We start from the raw sequence: 16,276 nt of genomic DNA, 5'->3' as shown, positions 1-16,276 counted from the left end.
TTGGCTGTTGTATCTACGTCCATTATTTGTCGACGTTGTTTCTGCAACGTGATCCTGCAGATACAGTCTCTGGTCCTCGTCCCTGTGAAGCTCACGGAATACTTTCCTCCTGCTCGGGCTGTTCAGCTGCTGTTTGATAGGAGTTCTCCACCGCAGGATCTGTGCTACATAGTAGCTGAGGACACGAGAAGAAACAAACCAACAAGAAAATGACACATTTCAATAAGGGGCCCTCCTACGGATTATCTGCTGAAGTGAGAAGCAAAGTAAGTGTTCAAGTCTTTTACCTTGTGTGTCTCAGAGGAGGAAAAACATCGTTCACACACTATTAAAAAAAAAAAAAAAAAAAGTTAACAAAGGCTGAGCTTTTGGATCCGTACCATAAACACAGAGTCCGTTAGGTTCTCGTGCTTTCTCTCAGAGAACAAGCCCAACTGTGATTTAACAAAGTGCCTCTTTAAGTAATGTGCATTTACCAAAAGCAAAGTCTGCTTTGAGAAAACTTTCCGAAATGTGTAGAGTTCTGCAACTTTCCCCCAGCACGGTGATGCACACAGTGAAGAATGCGGCAGCATGAACTACAACTCCCAAAGTTGTGCAGACAAAGGCAGAAGAAATACATGTGAGTCAAGTTTAACACTGGCGGAGGAATAAGGTCTACTTTCGTCGGAAGTTTACCAAAGCTGTTGTACGTTTCCGAACAGTGAAGCGGTTACTAAGCACTGCTCTGGACTTTAGGCCTTCCCCACTTGTTTCCCCTCAATGATGGGAAACTTTCCTTCTGTCACTCTTTGTTCATGGAGAGGAGAACAGAACACCTTTTTAAAAAGGTGATCATGGAGTTATAATTCTAACTTATTTATGATGATGATGTGTGTTTGCATTGTGGATTGTTTTCTTATTAAAGTAATATGATAAATGAATGTATTGTTTGTGCAGGGGGGAGCCGGGCCCCAGCTGTCTGGGAGCTTTTTATTCTAATTATTAAAAATAATAATAATTAAGAAAAATATGCTGCAACAGGAGGATGCACTGCAAAAATGTGTCAATTATATTTATTTATTTATATATATCCAAAGGATGCCATCATCAGAGGTCAATGAGACGTTGACATTCAGTGCATGTGTGTCACACACACGATATTAAAGTGACACCGCTCTACCTAAAGAAACAAAAAGACCATCGTACAGTTTTTGCATGTTTCCAATCATTAACCACAAACCACGTGCTGTTAAATCACTGCTCGCCATCTTTAAAGCGGACTGTAATTTATGTTGTTTTCAAATGTTTTTCCATCACTTCAGCACAAACTGGAAGCAGTTTGGTCATCCATCACGAGGGACGTCGTATCGTCTTTCAGTGCTGAAGGGAAGTGTGTAGCTGTATGTGCAGATGAAGTTATGCGAGATGACCTCACCAAATGATTGTTATGTTGTGCTGTTCGTATGATATATATTCTTGTTTGTATCGGATGCTAATACTGAGGATTGTTCCTACAACACCCGTGAAAGTTGAATGTTGCTGCTGATTTTTGGTTTGGAGTTGTGCACTCAGAAGTATACGGACGTGTTCCAGAGGATGGTCTACAGAAGTGTGGAGTGAACTTTGACCCTCGGAGTGTGTGGCTGGGATTTGCATTGTTGATGGTGGACTGGTGAAGGATCAGAAGCAGGTTTGAAGTGTGAAGGCTGTGTGAGCAGGTCCACCTCAGTGTGCTCAGTCCCCCGCCATCTGCTAAGAGAATAAAGAAGTGGAAAGCAGTATTCCAGTCCTACTTTCCATTTGGAGGCATCACTATTCTAAATCTGTCTGTAGAGCGTAATGATTCTAAAACAACGGCAGTCACGTAGGCCCAGTTAATTGCAGTTAAACCTCCTCTGTCAGAGAGCGCACATAAATAAAAGGAGGAGGTCAGGCAGGGGCCCATCTGGGTTCCATTGCATGTGGTGTGATCAGTAGTCCATGCTCTTCTCCGAGCTGCATACATCACATTCCTGAAATCCTTCTGCAGAAACCCCTTTATGAGGACCCCATCCATCGGGCTCCACTGCCTCTCACTTTCCTCTCTGCCCAGTTGGCATCAGTGTTCCAGCCGGGCGGAGACTTGTTTCAGGTGCGAGTCAGTTGTGGCTCTCTTTCTCTTTCTCTTTCTCTCTAATGTTTCTAATAAAGTACAAAGAACTCCTTCAGGAAGGAGAAGTAACCCGTTTGCTGTGTGTACAAAGAAAAGTGAAACGTGAAACCTCGGCCCACAACACTCCAGCACTTCAGGTCCGTCTTGTCTTTTCTTTCCAAGCGCTCACATTTGACTTGTGGTCGAGTTGTTTGCTAAAAGTCTGTTCTGGCAACAATCGGCTCTCTGCCGTGAGCTTCTCGGCGTGTCGGCTCGGCCCTCGTCTCACCAGGGTCACGACCTCGGGGCTGAACTGACACATCGGGCTCTGATGATATATAAATCTTGAATTATTAACCACGGCATACGAAGCGGAGTGAACTCTTCAGATTCTTTCTAACCCCCGTCCTGAAGCGTCTGTTTGTTTTGCTTGTGGGTGGCGTCCGGCCGTCCTGCAGAGCAAACACATTGATTGTGTTTGTGTGTGCAGAGCTGCTGGAGAGCTTCAGTCAAACGGCTCTGTTGTAACGGATGAAAGTGCAGCTCGTTGCTGGAGAAGCTCTCCTGACGGATGAATCCAGGCCCATCTTATTGTTTATTATCATACTTGTGACTCATTGTTAAGATTATCATCCATCTCAAGGCAAATGGTTTCTCACTGATTAAACAAATCTGCGTCATTCTGAAATGCATAGATACAGTTGTACAGCCTTCAGACTCTGGAGGCTGACAGGACTGTATGGTAATGTTTATTTAGCCTTAGTCCTGTGTCTAATGTCCTTGTTAGTTGTATCATTTTTAGTCAAACAATTGTTTTAATTTTATATATTTATATTAAAATATATATATATATATATATATATATATATATATATATATATATATATATATATATATATATATATATATATATATATATATATATATATATATATATATATATATATATATATATATATAAATATAAATATAAATATATAAATGAATGAATGTCTTTTTTTATATATAAAAAGTTTGCAGCCGGGCCTGTACTGCACAGCCTGTAGCATCAGACTTCAACAAGCTCTCAAGACGCACTTCAGGACTAAAACAGTTAAAGAGTAAAACACACTTATCCTGCGATGCTACCTCTGTTTCTCCTGAACTGTGTGTTCCACACTCACATTCCTCTTATGTGTTGTTCACATATTTAGCCAATAAATTCTGCTTCACGCCCCCAGAGGTGACGGTTCACACATGATGTGCAGGACTATAGGGAGGTTGTTTATTGTTTTGTAATCCTGCAACAAGTAGTGTCTTACTGCTAAACATCATCTACATGATTACCTACAAATAAAAAGCATTAATCCTCAGGGAGAAGGAGCCGAGATGCTTTGTGTGAGGATCTGGGTGGCTCCTCTCTGCTAAACATAAAACCGTATAATAAGAGGAATCAGGTATCGCACTGACAAGAGCAGATGAAAGCAAAACTAAACCACTGCCAGCTTTGCTCTTGATGTTTGCAGCGCAGAGGAATGTAACAAATACATTCCAGCTTCTAAGACAGGCAGCATTTCTAACTGGTGTGTGAAATGTGCCTTTTGATTCTCATTGTGACGCGTCTGTGCTGCGGACGTCTCCGACGTTTAGACCTCTGAAATGTAATGTGAGGTCCAGATGAATATGTTAAAAAGCTTTTAAATTGGAAAGTAGGAGTAAGGAGTAGGTAGGTAGGAGTAAGGGTGGTGGTGGCCTAGTGGTACGCCTTCCAAACAAAACACTAGAAGGTCGGGAGTTCAGGCTGCCACCATTGTACCCCTGAGCAAGTACTTAACCCTGAGCTGCTCCAGGGAGACTGTCCCTGTACTTAGTTCACTGTAAGTCGCTCTGGATAAGAGCGTCTGCTAAATGACCTGTAATGTAATAGTTCAGATTCTTTTTACTTAAGTCTAAAATGTCCCTTGCAGCAGTTTGAGAAACGTGAGCCCTCACCTGAAGTCCACCCGGACAGACAGACTTCTCTAATCAGTGTTTGTGAGGCTGCTCCTCCTGTCTGCGCTCTGTTAAAGCTCTGTAATGTAATATAGTTGATGCTTCTTGTGTCCTGTGCGCTCATTGTTCATGAAACCTGATAAAGATGTTCCCAGAGCGTTTAGACCTTCTTTTTTTTAAAGAGATAATTCAACCGTAACGTAACGGCCGTCTGAGAGCACAGCTTCACTTTCCTCTCTGGTTTCACGTTGTACCTCCGACCACAGCTGATGCAGCAGTGTAACCACACCCAACCGGGACGTCCCAGTGTGGTGACAAATACCCACCGGTAATGTTTTATTAGGGAGTAAAAAGTACGTATGCATATTGAATCTTTCGCTGTTAATGCCAGACGATGAAGAGTCACGTGACTTTGTGCTTCCTTATATTCCTTATTATCAGACCAAGTAATGTGCTGACTCCAGCGTCCTGTCCATCAGTGTTACAGAGCGCTGCCCTGTGATTATTCAGTGAGATGTTGCCTTCCTGAGGCTGCTGTTCAGCTCCATTAAGATAACACGTTTATCATTTACAGCCCGCTCAGTCATTCAAACGGCGATGTACGTGCAGGAACACATTCCTGGTGGACTTCTTCGATGTGCTTACCTCCTCGTGTTGCTGTGATGAACGAGACTACGTTTTACGAACCTCTGAGGTGTTTTGGTGTCTCATGGATCTATTTCTTGAACTGGACGTCCAGGGATGCATTCGACGTGTCACTGGGGGCCCGAGAGTCGAGTTTTAACGCCTGTTTTCAGTCTGAACAGCCACTTAGTGATTGTTGGCTTCAGTCCCTAATTCTGCTGTTAGAAACGTGTTGAAGGACGCTGCAGCAGACACTGCACTTTGCCTGTGGCCTTTACTCTTGTTAAACACGTCGTGTTGAAGAGATTACTGCCATTAGCTCAGTGGCTACCATCAAATTGGCAACTTGAAGTTGTGCTCAAGCTGCAGGCAGCATGAGGCGGTAACTTTGGTCAGACTTTGACTGAGAAGGAGGTTGTGTTTGTGTTGGTCTGTCAGGATTACAGAATAACTACTGTCCGCAGTTTCATGAAACTTGGTGGACGAGTGCAGCGAGAAGAACCCGTCGTGTCCTCAGAAACCTCAGGGACTCGTGAATCTGGTTCCACTGATGATGTGCTACTTTCATATGATCGTACACTGAATGTACTTGAGTTCTGGCTTCTTGGAGGATAAAACAAGAAGTGTTGGGTGATTGTTCGTTGACGGGGGAATTGATAAAGAAAATAATGAGTCGTCGCAGCAGCCAGAATCTCTTCTTCTCTTCTGAAACTTTGACTTGTTGCTTTTCTACTTGTGCTCCCAGTTGGGGCGTCTCTCCCCGCAGTATGTGGTGTGTAATATACGCTGTATATTAATGAATAGCAGCCTGTCTGCTTGCTCAGCCTTGGTTCAGGACTCGGTCGTGTGTGTGATGTGACGAATCAGCTTCATACTTGGATGGTTTTGTTATCACAATGAGTGTTTCAGCTAACTTCTCTCTCACCCTTCAGAGCTGAAGTCCTGACAGGAACCGGTTCAGACTACAGAACCTGAACTCTTCTGCGCGTGTTGAACAGTAGCTCCGGCTTTTTGAAACGTGCGCAGGTTTTGTGTCATCGGGAGCAGCTTTCGGGTACAGAGATGAAATGTCGAGGGGGTTTGTCTGCTGTTCATTTCCAGCTGGCTCAAATCTCAACCTTCCAGATATTTTCCCTCGGCTCCGTTTTAATAGTTCCATCAAAAGAATTGGATTCTTTTTCCAAAGGCTGCTTTTTTTTTCCTGACAAATCTTGGCAATCGTCCTCGATAATAACTGCTGGGAGACGTGACGAGAGGAAAGAAAACCCTCTCTCTAATCATTCCAGCTCTTTGGCTTCTCAGTGAGGGATCCTCTGAAACTCCACTTTCCACCCTGATATTACGAGTGGTGGAGAAGATTTGACCTTTAACCCCACGACCTTCCACTCGGTCTCAGTTTGGAACACAACATCCTGTTTGGCTTTTCACAGGAACTGGCAGGAGAAGAGGGGATATGAAAAATCCAATATCTGTCTGTTCATTTCATGACAACAAACCACGTTTCTGACTTTGCATTACGCTGAAGGAACTGGCACACGCGGGTTTCAATTGAGGAAGACACGAGATGGACTGTGAAACAACCCTTCTTTGACATGAGGGCGAAAGGTCAAGGCCCTGAAGTCTTAGTTTACACAATATACAGACCTGTTTGTCCACTTGTTACAACACAGCCTAAAGACACGGTCTTTGATTAGAGCTGAAGTCGGTGAATCCAAACTAAACTCTTCGTAGTAAGTTAAACCTTTTCTGTGTTGATCTGTCTTCAGGTCTGACCTTTTGACGAGGTCTCCTCTGCTGATTCACAGAAGTGTTAAAGGAACAACCAGTAATTGTTAGTTGCAGCACTAGTTGTGTTCCTGGGGCGTGTACCGTCTTGTGACGGTCTGTATTATGAGGTAGACAAACTGTGAGAGGATGTCGGGCCTGTGCTGTGTGGTGTCTCGGGGAAGGAATGTGTCCAGGTGACAGCTGACATCCTCAGGTGGAGATAACGCTGCGGTATGATGACAACAGCAAGACGGGACAAGTCAGGTGTACAGACGAACACTGAAACTGTGGACGTGTTGTTGTCTCAGACATAGAAAATAACCAGCAGATTAGTTATTAAATGTTGGACTATTAACGTGTCTTGTAGGACACTCTGTGTTTTCACGCCGTTAGAAAGCAGGACGGACTGTTCTGAGATGGACGGCAGATGTTTTCTGTCTCGCACTATAAACTCTCTGCCCTGTGGATGAGAAGTGTCTGTGGGATGTTTAGAGATGGGAGGAGGATTACTCAACACATTGAAACTTTCCCTAAACCTTGCTGTGTATCACTGTTCTGACCTCGTACCCTGGTGACCCTGAGCCTTCTGGGTAACTGAGGATACGCTCAGTATGCCTGAAACAAACTACAGTAGTTCGTTGTCACGTGTTGTATGGCCAAACTGGAAGACGGGGGGGGGGGGGAGAGAGGAGAGAGCCTGCAGTCATATCCTCCTCCTGACCTCTCACAGCTCTGCGTACTGTATCGTATGGGGGGGGGTTGTAATCTGGAACAGAGACACGATTCATTGTGTGGAGAATGAAAATGGGAAAAAACTGTCTGTCCGATTGCTGAACTAGTAAAACAAGATGATAATTGACACGTTTATAATACGAGTTAGAAAGATTGGACATGTTTCTTGTCTTGAAAAGAGATTTAATGTTTGTTTTATTTCTCAGATTGCTCAGAAATATGACACACAGAAGGAGGAGGAGCTCCGCTGCTGGATTGAAGAGGAAACGTCAATGCCTATTGGAGAGAACTTCCAGAAAGGCTTGAAGGATGGTGTCATCCTCTGCAAGTAAGTGTGACATGTTCAGGTCCAACATCTGTGGAGAACTTGGTACTAATCTGTGTCCTCAACAGTTGATCTCATCATGCACGTTGTGCTTTCCTTCCTCTTTAGACTGATCAACAAGATGCAGCCTGATTCAGTGAGGAGAATCAACCTTTCACAGCTGAACTGGCACAAGGTACGATCTGTTCTGCACGGGGAAACAAAGGCTCATGAGTGGCGACTCCTTTAAGACCAGTCGCAGCACATCAGTGTTCTCATTCATGAAGCCGTCACTGCTTTTCAGTAACTGCTTTATCTGTGATGTTGCTTCCTCCTGGTTTTGTTGGACTCCCTGTACAATCCCCCATCACTTCCTTCCCTTTTCTTTTTTCCCCCCGTTGCTCTCTGCAGCTGGAAAACCTTGGGAATTTCATCAAAGCTATCCTGGCCTATGGCCTAAAGCCCAATGACATCTTTGAGGCCAATGACCTGTTTGAAAATGGGAACATGACTCAAGTCCAGACCACACTGCTCGCTTTGGCCAGCATGGTGAGTGAACACCGAGCACAGAGGGTCATTGTCTGCGGAGGAACACATTTTCTACTGTCATACATCTAATGTCATATCAGCCCTTTGAACAGCGTTCTCTCTCTGCTAGGCAAAGACCAAAGGTATGGACTCAAAGATTGATATCGGGGTGAGATATTCAGAAAAACAAACGCGACATTTTGATGATGAGAAGATCAAGGCCGGTCAGTGCGTCATTGGACTGCAGGTAACTATGACTGGAGATAAGAGGGTCTTCAGGACATGAGCTTATATCTTTAGGCTCCGAGAGCTGATGTTTGTTTGTAGCTTTAAATATAACCACTTTAGTTCCAGAGAAATAAACAGATGCAGCGTTTTCCCCAGAGAGTCTTATTTCTCAGTGGAGACTGAAACTCTCCAGAACTGCCAGACTTTTAGGTTCAGGAGCTCTTTAAAGTTCCTTCTGTTCTACTGAAACTAACACACGTTCCAATAACCTTCCTTTAAAATGTCAATGGTTATTTTAAACGAGTTAGACGTGTGATGTGATTTAAGATCCTCTCGCTGGCCTTTTGTCCTCAGATGGGGACAAACAAGTGTGCGAGTCAGGCTGGGATGACTGCTTATGGAACCAGAAGACATCTGTATGATCCAAAGACTCAGACTGACAAACCCTTCGACCAGACCACCATCAGCCTGCAGATGGGAACCAACAAAGGAGCCAGCCAGGTTAAAGCCCACTCCTCCGTTAATGCTGCTCTTATTGGATCTTTTTATTTTCAATAGATCCCTAGAGGAGAGACCAAAACTATTTAATAGTAGCAGAGCACTCTGAGAGCGCAGACCTCTGCCAAGGCTGTTTCCATAAGTGAAAAAGAATGTGTGTATCCAGCCCGTGATTCAGATCCGCTCCAACGTTTAATGGCTTCTTGGCTCACGCTGCACCTTTCCACGTTAACGCCGAGTTTCATGAAGATCGGGCCATTAATTTTTACGTAATCCTGCTCATAAACAGACCCCCAAAACATGACCTCCTTGGCAGAGGTGATGAAAACAAATATGTTCAGTATGTCAAACGCCTTTTTAAGTATCCAGGACAGATGATGTTTTTATGTCGCCATGTTGCATTGAGCTTTTACGATGTTGAACTGACACTTTTAAATTGCTAAATGATTTCTTAAGGTGTGTAATGTTGTGGCATTGCATTGTGGTTTCCTGCAGGCGGGCATGTCCGCCCCTGGTACCCGCAGAGACATCTATGACCAGAAGGTGGCGCAGCAGCCGATGGACAACTCCACCATCTCCCTCCAGATGGGCACCAACAAGGTGGCGTCTCAGAGAGGTATGAGTGTGTATGGGCTGGGTCGCCAGGTCTACGACCCCAAGTACTGCACCCCCCCAACAGAGCCGGTCATCCACGCCAACGGCAGCCAGGGCACCGGCACCAACGGCTCCGAGATCAGCGACAGTGACTATCAGGCGGAGTTCCAGGAGGAAGAGTACCAGCCAGGCTACCAGGAAGACTACAGCCCCCATTACAATGATCAGGGCATTGACTATTAGTGGAGACCTCCACCTCCAGATCAGTATTAACTAGTGTATTCTATCAACCACACAACAGGGCAAGTCTTTTGCTATCCTCACTAGTCTTTTTCTTCTCTTGAAGCATACAATGAAATGTTGCCTTCCTTCTTCAGACTCTTTGATCTGAACGTAAGAAGCTGTAGTGACATAGAATAATGAGACCGAGTGACATGTTTTAAGTCTAAGAGCATTCCTTTTTAATCCCCACTTTTGTTTTTTAAAGACGTCTAAATGATGGAACACTGAAGTAGTGGTAACGTTGTGGGCCGATGATGGTGTAGCATCAGGTGAAGCTGCTGCCGTCCAGTGTTCGTGTTCCTGGACTGAAACTGGGCTCATGATCCTCGTGAAAGGAATTCAACAACAGGCTGAGTCATCATCTGTGTTCAGCCGCTGTAATCCAGCCACACTTTGTGACGCTGGTATTCCTTTTTGTTTTACTACATATAATCACTAGGTAGTGTTTTTGTTTTTTTAATGATGAGCATGGTGTCCTTCAGACGACTTTTACTCTACAGACATACTTCCTTGTTCCATTAAATGACCTATATTTTCATATTATTCCTCTTGTATTCTCAAACTGTATTTATTGCAATGTCTCTCATTGTAAAGCAGTCCACTGTTATATGGTTCGATTAAAAAAAAAATGGTATGTTATAAATAAAGCCTTTAAATTCTTCAATTCTGGAAGCCTTTCTGCACACTATTGTTATTAACACCACATGTCTAACATCCACTGCTACAGCTTTAAAGTGTTAACGTGGGAGAACGTCTAAAGTCATTTCATGCCTCACTCCCTTCTGGAGTGTAAAGATCAGGTTGTGTGTGTGTGTGTGTGTGTGTGAGGTTAATTAATAGCAACCAGCAGTAACATGGAGCTCAGCACTCACTGAACTTTATAGAAGCGACTCCCATGACTAATTTTAAACAAAGTGGAATATAGGTATCATATGATGGCTAACTCGATTTTAAAAGGGGATTTAGTTTATCATGAGCGGCTTAAAGGACACGTCTTGTGATGTGCTGCCACATTTCTTTCTAATTGGCAACAAATCCCACGTGCAGAGCCAAACCTACAACTAATGTATCCAACTAACGAGCATTGTCTGCATCCAGAGCCTGATGATCTTCTGTAGAGGACTTTAATATCCCAACTCTCATCAAACAGACATTAGTATGTATTGTGTTGCTATATACAGGTATTCACAATAACCGGGATATTTAATCAATTAAATATTGATTTCATGTTAATACACATATAATATTGTTCTTTTTGTTAACTTGTACAGTTATGGTTACAGACACACTCCTCACTAAACATTATTTAGATTTTGAATTCTGTTTCAATCTCTGGGAAGTGAAGTGAGATCTTAACACACAATTACTGCTCATCACCGAAGAGAAGGAAACGTCTTGGAGAATGTAAATTATATTTAAAATATTATATATATATATATATATATATATATATATATATATATATATATAATATTTTAAATATAATTTACACACATATATATATATATATATATATATATATATATATATATATATATATATATATATATATATATATATATATATATATATATATATATATATATATATATATATATATATATATATATATATATATATATATATGTGTGTAAATTATATTTAAAATATAATTTATATATCTATCAGATCTATCTATCTATCTATCTATCTATATATATCTATATATATATATATAGATATATAGATCTATATCTATATAAATAATCATTTGCCACTAAGGCACTTTTAATTTACAATCTCCAAGATGTTTCCTATTTAAATATATTTAAAATACATTTACATTGTGTTAGGTTAGAGCACATGGTCTCAGTATTAGTGCACTTTAGGAAGTGTGAGGGCTCACATCGCCTGATGGGTCAGTGATTCTGTATAGGTCGGCTGTTGTGACCACCAACAGGTATTTCCGCTGGTTGGAGAAACAATCGACCAATCCGAGCTTTTGTAAAGACTGTGCAACACACCTTCCTTCATAGTGAGTTGATTACATCCATGAAAAATAGCCACGGAAATGGAAACAAGTGGATGACTTCAAACATATTCATTTACCTCGTACTCCAGAGTTTTGTCTTCGCTGGTTCCGATGGTTTGTACAGTTTTCATGCTGTTAATCATGTTTACTGTGTAATAAAATGATGTTTGAGGAGCCGTGCAGATTGTTGTGACGGTGCAGTGAGCAGGGCCGCCTGCATCCTTCTGGTTACATTGTGATGAGTGGATCAAACACACTGTCTGCTCTGTGGCTTCAGGGATTTCAGAAGGTTGAAGACAAAGAGTGAGCAGCCAATGGGCTCCATCAGAATGTAATGGCATTCATTCAGAGCCCCCCCCCCTCTCCCACCGGCCCCTCCGCTGCTCAGGAATAATCACCGCTTTGTGCAGGCCTGCGGAATCCAGGGTGAAAACGCAAGACTCAATTATAGAGGGGGAATCCAAAAAAGCATGGTAGCCGCGGCAACCACAGAGGGCCCTTAGGGGAGGAATGAAAACACAACCCGTCCTGCAGGCCTGGCTCGTTTCAGGCTGAAAGCAACATGCTGGGACCCTCCCACTCCACACATGCTGCCCGGGGCCAGAAACATGTCACATTGTGATCAATGATGCATTCTGTTCATCGGCTGAGCTGACAGCCACATGATGCTCTGCCGCTCCCTTAACAACACTGGCTGCCACCACTGCAGGATGAGACAGCTGATCACTCTAATCAAAGCCTTCCGACCTCATGGACTGATTCTTTAGTTGGTAAGTGTGTTTTTCACCCTGGTATTTGTAGAGTCCAGTGACGCATGACGACCGCTGCCCGGTCTGCGACTGCAGGCGCAGTGCAGTCTGTGGAAACGCTCTAAGCATGGACTTTATTAGCTCGGGAGTTCCACCTCCTCGTCTTCAGGCTATAACTCAATGCACCTCTGCTCGGGGAGTGAGAGGGAGGAGGTGTGCAGTCTTCTGGCAGACGCATGGATGGCTGGGACGTATGGTTTTCCAGCAACTGACAGGCCGCTGATCATCCTGAGCTGCGGTCCACGCTGGCTGACGCAGGCCGGGGGCGCAGAGCATCGGGACTTCAGATGGATTTCTAGGTCAAACTGAGTGGAGGGAAGACTTTAACACAAAATGGCCACTCAGCACAGACCAGTAATGACAGTGTTGCACACAGTTATCCCCTGACATCTGCACGGGAGGAGTATTGGTTCTGATAAGAAGAGATATGGCACATCTCTGTCACAACTTTTGGGAACCTCTGAGGCCTCGGTGCAAAGTTGTTCTTTACGTTTCCAACGTGTCTTACGTAGCGTGAACATGAGATACAAGTTTCTGCTACTGTGTGTGTGTAGTCAATCCCTGAACAGAGACACATAAAGTAGCTCAAGACAAACGGAGACAGTGACTACAAACTTAAAACAGAAAGAGGTCATGTTAAACACATTAATACATTTATTATGTACATGTCCCAGATCTAAATAAAGCGTGCCTACCCTGAGGACAAAAGGCTGGGGAAGATAACAGACTGTGGCTCCTTACAAGAGGTTTGAATGTGGTAGCTGTGGTCAGCTGCTGGTTGTCTCTCCTCTCCTCTTCTGTACAGAGGTGACCCAGACTCTTCAGTTTACTGCACGGATCACCGTCTGTTGTGTAATCCTGGTCTCACACAATGACAGGCTGCACACACTCATTGACAAAAAAACATTCCTTACCCCAAACTCTAATTTCTTGACAACACACTGCAGCTCCAGTGAGGACAGAGGGTCAAAGTGCATCACACAGAGACGATAAAAGAACCTCATTTAGCTTTATGTCTTGTAATGATAACTGATAGTAACGGTGGTCAAACATATCTGCTTCTTTAGTACACAGAATGTGAACTATTGGTTACTTATTTGCAAATGTTCTGAAGCGTTATGACATATTTAAACTGTATTTCTGGTGCTCACTGCCTGCACACTAGATGTTGGTAGAAGTACACATTTACATCATGAGTTATGTCATGATGTAAATGTTTTATTGTGTGTAAGGTGAGTTATGGGACAGCACAGCGTGTTGAGAATGAAAGATGTTGTACGATGAGGCCACCTGGTGGTCAGAGAGAGGATGTGCTCACACTGACCTCCTGTGGAGCTTCTCAAGAATCACTTAGTAGTAAGATGACAACATGTCTTTCTCATGACTACTGACACACACACACACACACACACACTTCTCACTTTTTAATCTGAACTATTTATTTTATAACTATTATTTACACGAGACAGAAGTTCTTCTCATTCAAATTCTAAAGATCTGATGTGCCATGAGACTTTTCACAGTATACTATACAGTATACGTGTGTGTGTGTGTAGTTCACAAAGCAGCCAGCAGACTGCAGCCTTTAAAGGATAAAGATTGTGCTGCATGTCACCCTCATATGTTTCCTCCAGTAAACGTGATGCGTTCACTTTAATACAGAACTTTAAACCAGGTGTAAGAAGGGTTAACATAAATATGCTAAATATATACTCCACCGACACTTTGCTACTGATTCCCTTTAAAGTTTATTCTGTGATTGATTTGTTTTCCGTGAGAGCGACACTTTATGTCTAATGAACCACATCCTGTTTGAATCCTCTCCGGGTCCTTTCCCCGACCACAACACACGGACGTCTTCCTCTAAACATGGCTAAGGAATTTCTGACTTTGTGCAAGACTGGCATGAATCGTAGTAACACATTCTTAAGAAGAAACAAGAATGAAAGTGAAAAAGGAAGTGTTCAATGATATCCTGAGTGAAACTGAGAGCTGCCTTTCACTTTCAGAACAAATAAATCAAGAGTTAAAGGAGACGGGTCAATGCTGCGTCTTCAGTGAAGTCTAGAGCAGGGGATTGGTAGTTGTGTTGCAGAATATGAGTACATACAGTTTGGGCACAAAGGTTTATTATATGCTGAAGCCAAAAAAGCTTAAAGTCAATTCTAAAATCAGCTGGACGTCTGAGGGTCATGTGATCTGAGCAACACCTGTGCAGCAGTGAAGTTCCATCTGTACACCTGCACACACCGACACATCAAAGCTAACGTTAGCTTATTTATCTTTAAACTATGGACTCCACATATACACTATGCATGCCACACAAATGCAATAAGTAACTAATAACATGTGGGGAAATGCAAAACCCTCACCTGCGACCACGCGCTGTGATAAAGCCACAGCGGCTCCCTGAGTCGACCTTATATGACGCGTTTTACGAATGATGTTTTTAGTATTCTTAGAAGCAGAGCTCAAAGCGGTTACTTTCTGCCCCTTTGTCTTGTAAAACATGTGAATTCCTGTATCAATTCTCAGGAAAGGTTACGTCTAAATGTAGTCAGACATTCAAGCAGCAAGTATTGTAAATGAGATACTCTCACCACAGAATGCAACACAAGGACTTTGTTGCGAGCTTGAGAAGTGACTCATGAGAACAAAAGGTGAGAATACAGGCGGCGTAAGGTACATTTTGTAATCCTCTGTGACACTTGGATGGAGAGATAACATTATCTTACTGCCTGTCAGCGGAGAACGCAGTGAGCTGTCACACACCAGCTCCGGTAACAAGACTCCTGGCAGAAGAACGTTTTTGCACCGCTTCCAGCCGTTGTGCTAAGATAGACATGTCTGAACCATGTCTGCACATAAATAAAGATAATGTTGATTTGTAGTTCCCAGAATGTTGGACTGTTCCCTTACATACCAGGGTTTAGCATCTTTAAAGCGTATTCGGCCCCTAAAAGCTTAGCGTTTTCCCTCTCTGGAAGCAGTATTTTCCTAGAGGATATGAATACATCATGAGAAGCATATGTACTGTGAGGGGAGGCCCCAACCATCCTGAATGTGGCTCCCGTCCCTAACATCACTCTGCATGTTCACATGACCATGAAAGGAGGTGGCAGGCAGCGCGGTGAAGGAGGAGCATCCAGCTCCGATCAGAGGCCTCGAACGCTTCAGCTTTCTGTTGACTCAGCACAGAGTGGAGACCTGCAGTTCACAAAGCCGTGACACATTGAACACGACGCCACTGCTCATGATACTCACAGTATTTATGAGGAGCATGAAGTGGGTCACGGCCAATGTCGGAGTCATAATAACAGAATAACAATTAAAGAAACATTGTGGAATAATGATGCTACATGACAATGGGAGTGTCGTCTTTTGCCGGTTATTGTGAGCGGGGGCTTGAAACTGTTGCAGTGCTAATTGGAGAGTTTCATCAACAGGATGGGGCGAACACTCGACATACTGGGAAGCATTTTGTTTCTGTAACTCGTGCAGAGAAACTGTGGCGCCTAGATCTCCAAAACTTTGTCCCTCAAGCTTTCCATGTGTCACGCAGTCGAGCCTCCAGGGCAAAATCACTAACCATAATGCAATGCACCCAGCAAGACGGCGATCACAACTGTGCAGGTCTGGGTCAGTCTGGCTCCTCTCAAATAAGCCTAATGCTTTCTGGGAAGTCTGTCGAAAGCTCTGATTAAAGCAACTTTGCTGGTTCCCAGCTCCCCCGTCAGCTGCTGCCAGCTGGGTGATCCAGGCCTTTAGTTTGTGTGTTGCTCGGTGCCACTCACCAAGTTTCCAAAGAATGCAGC

The 16,276-nt window shown here is 43.4% G+C and overlaps 2 protein-coding genes across 2 annotated transcripts in view; one reads left to right on the top strand and one right to left on the bottom strand.

Moving 5' to 3' along the window:
• steap2 (STEAP family member 2, metalloreductase) overlaps positions 1-16,276 on the bottom strand; it is a 43,268-nt gene that overhangs the window by 11,603 nt on the left and 15,389 nt on the right. The window lies entirely within an intron of this gene.
• cnn3a (calponin 3, acidic a) lies at positions 51-10,305 on the top strand. The gene is made up of 7 exons (XM_029458159.1): positions 51-266; positions 7,414-7,535; positions 7,641-7,707; positions 7,923-8,060; positions 8,170-8,286; positions 8,622-8,768; positions 9,261-10,305. Exons 1-7 carry the CDS (start codon positions 210-212, stop codon positions 9,600-9,602), a joined length of 990 nt encoding a protein of 329 aa, XP_029314019.1. The 5' UTR covers positions 51-209; the 3' UTR covers positions 9,603-10,305.

The sequence above is a fragment of the Cottoperca gobio genome, chromosome 20 (assembly GCF_900634415.1).
Source record: "Cottoperca gobio chromosome 20, fCotGob3.1, whole genome shotgun sequence".
Taxonomy (NCBI): Eukaryota; Metazoa; Chordata; class Actinopteri; order Perciformes; family Bovichtidae; genus Cottoperca; species Cottoperca gobio.
Note: the sequence above shows the minus strand (reverse complement) of the source record. Positions and strands in the feature narration are given on the sequence as shown.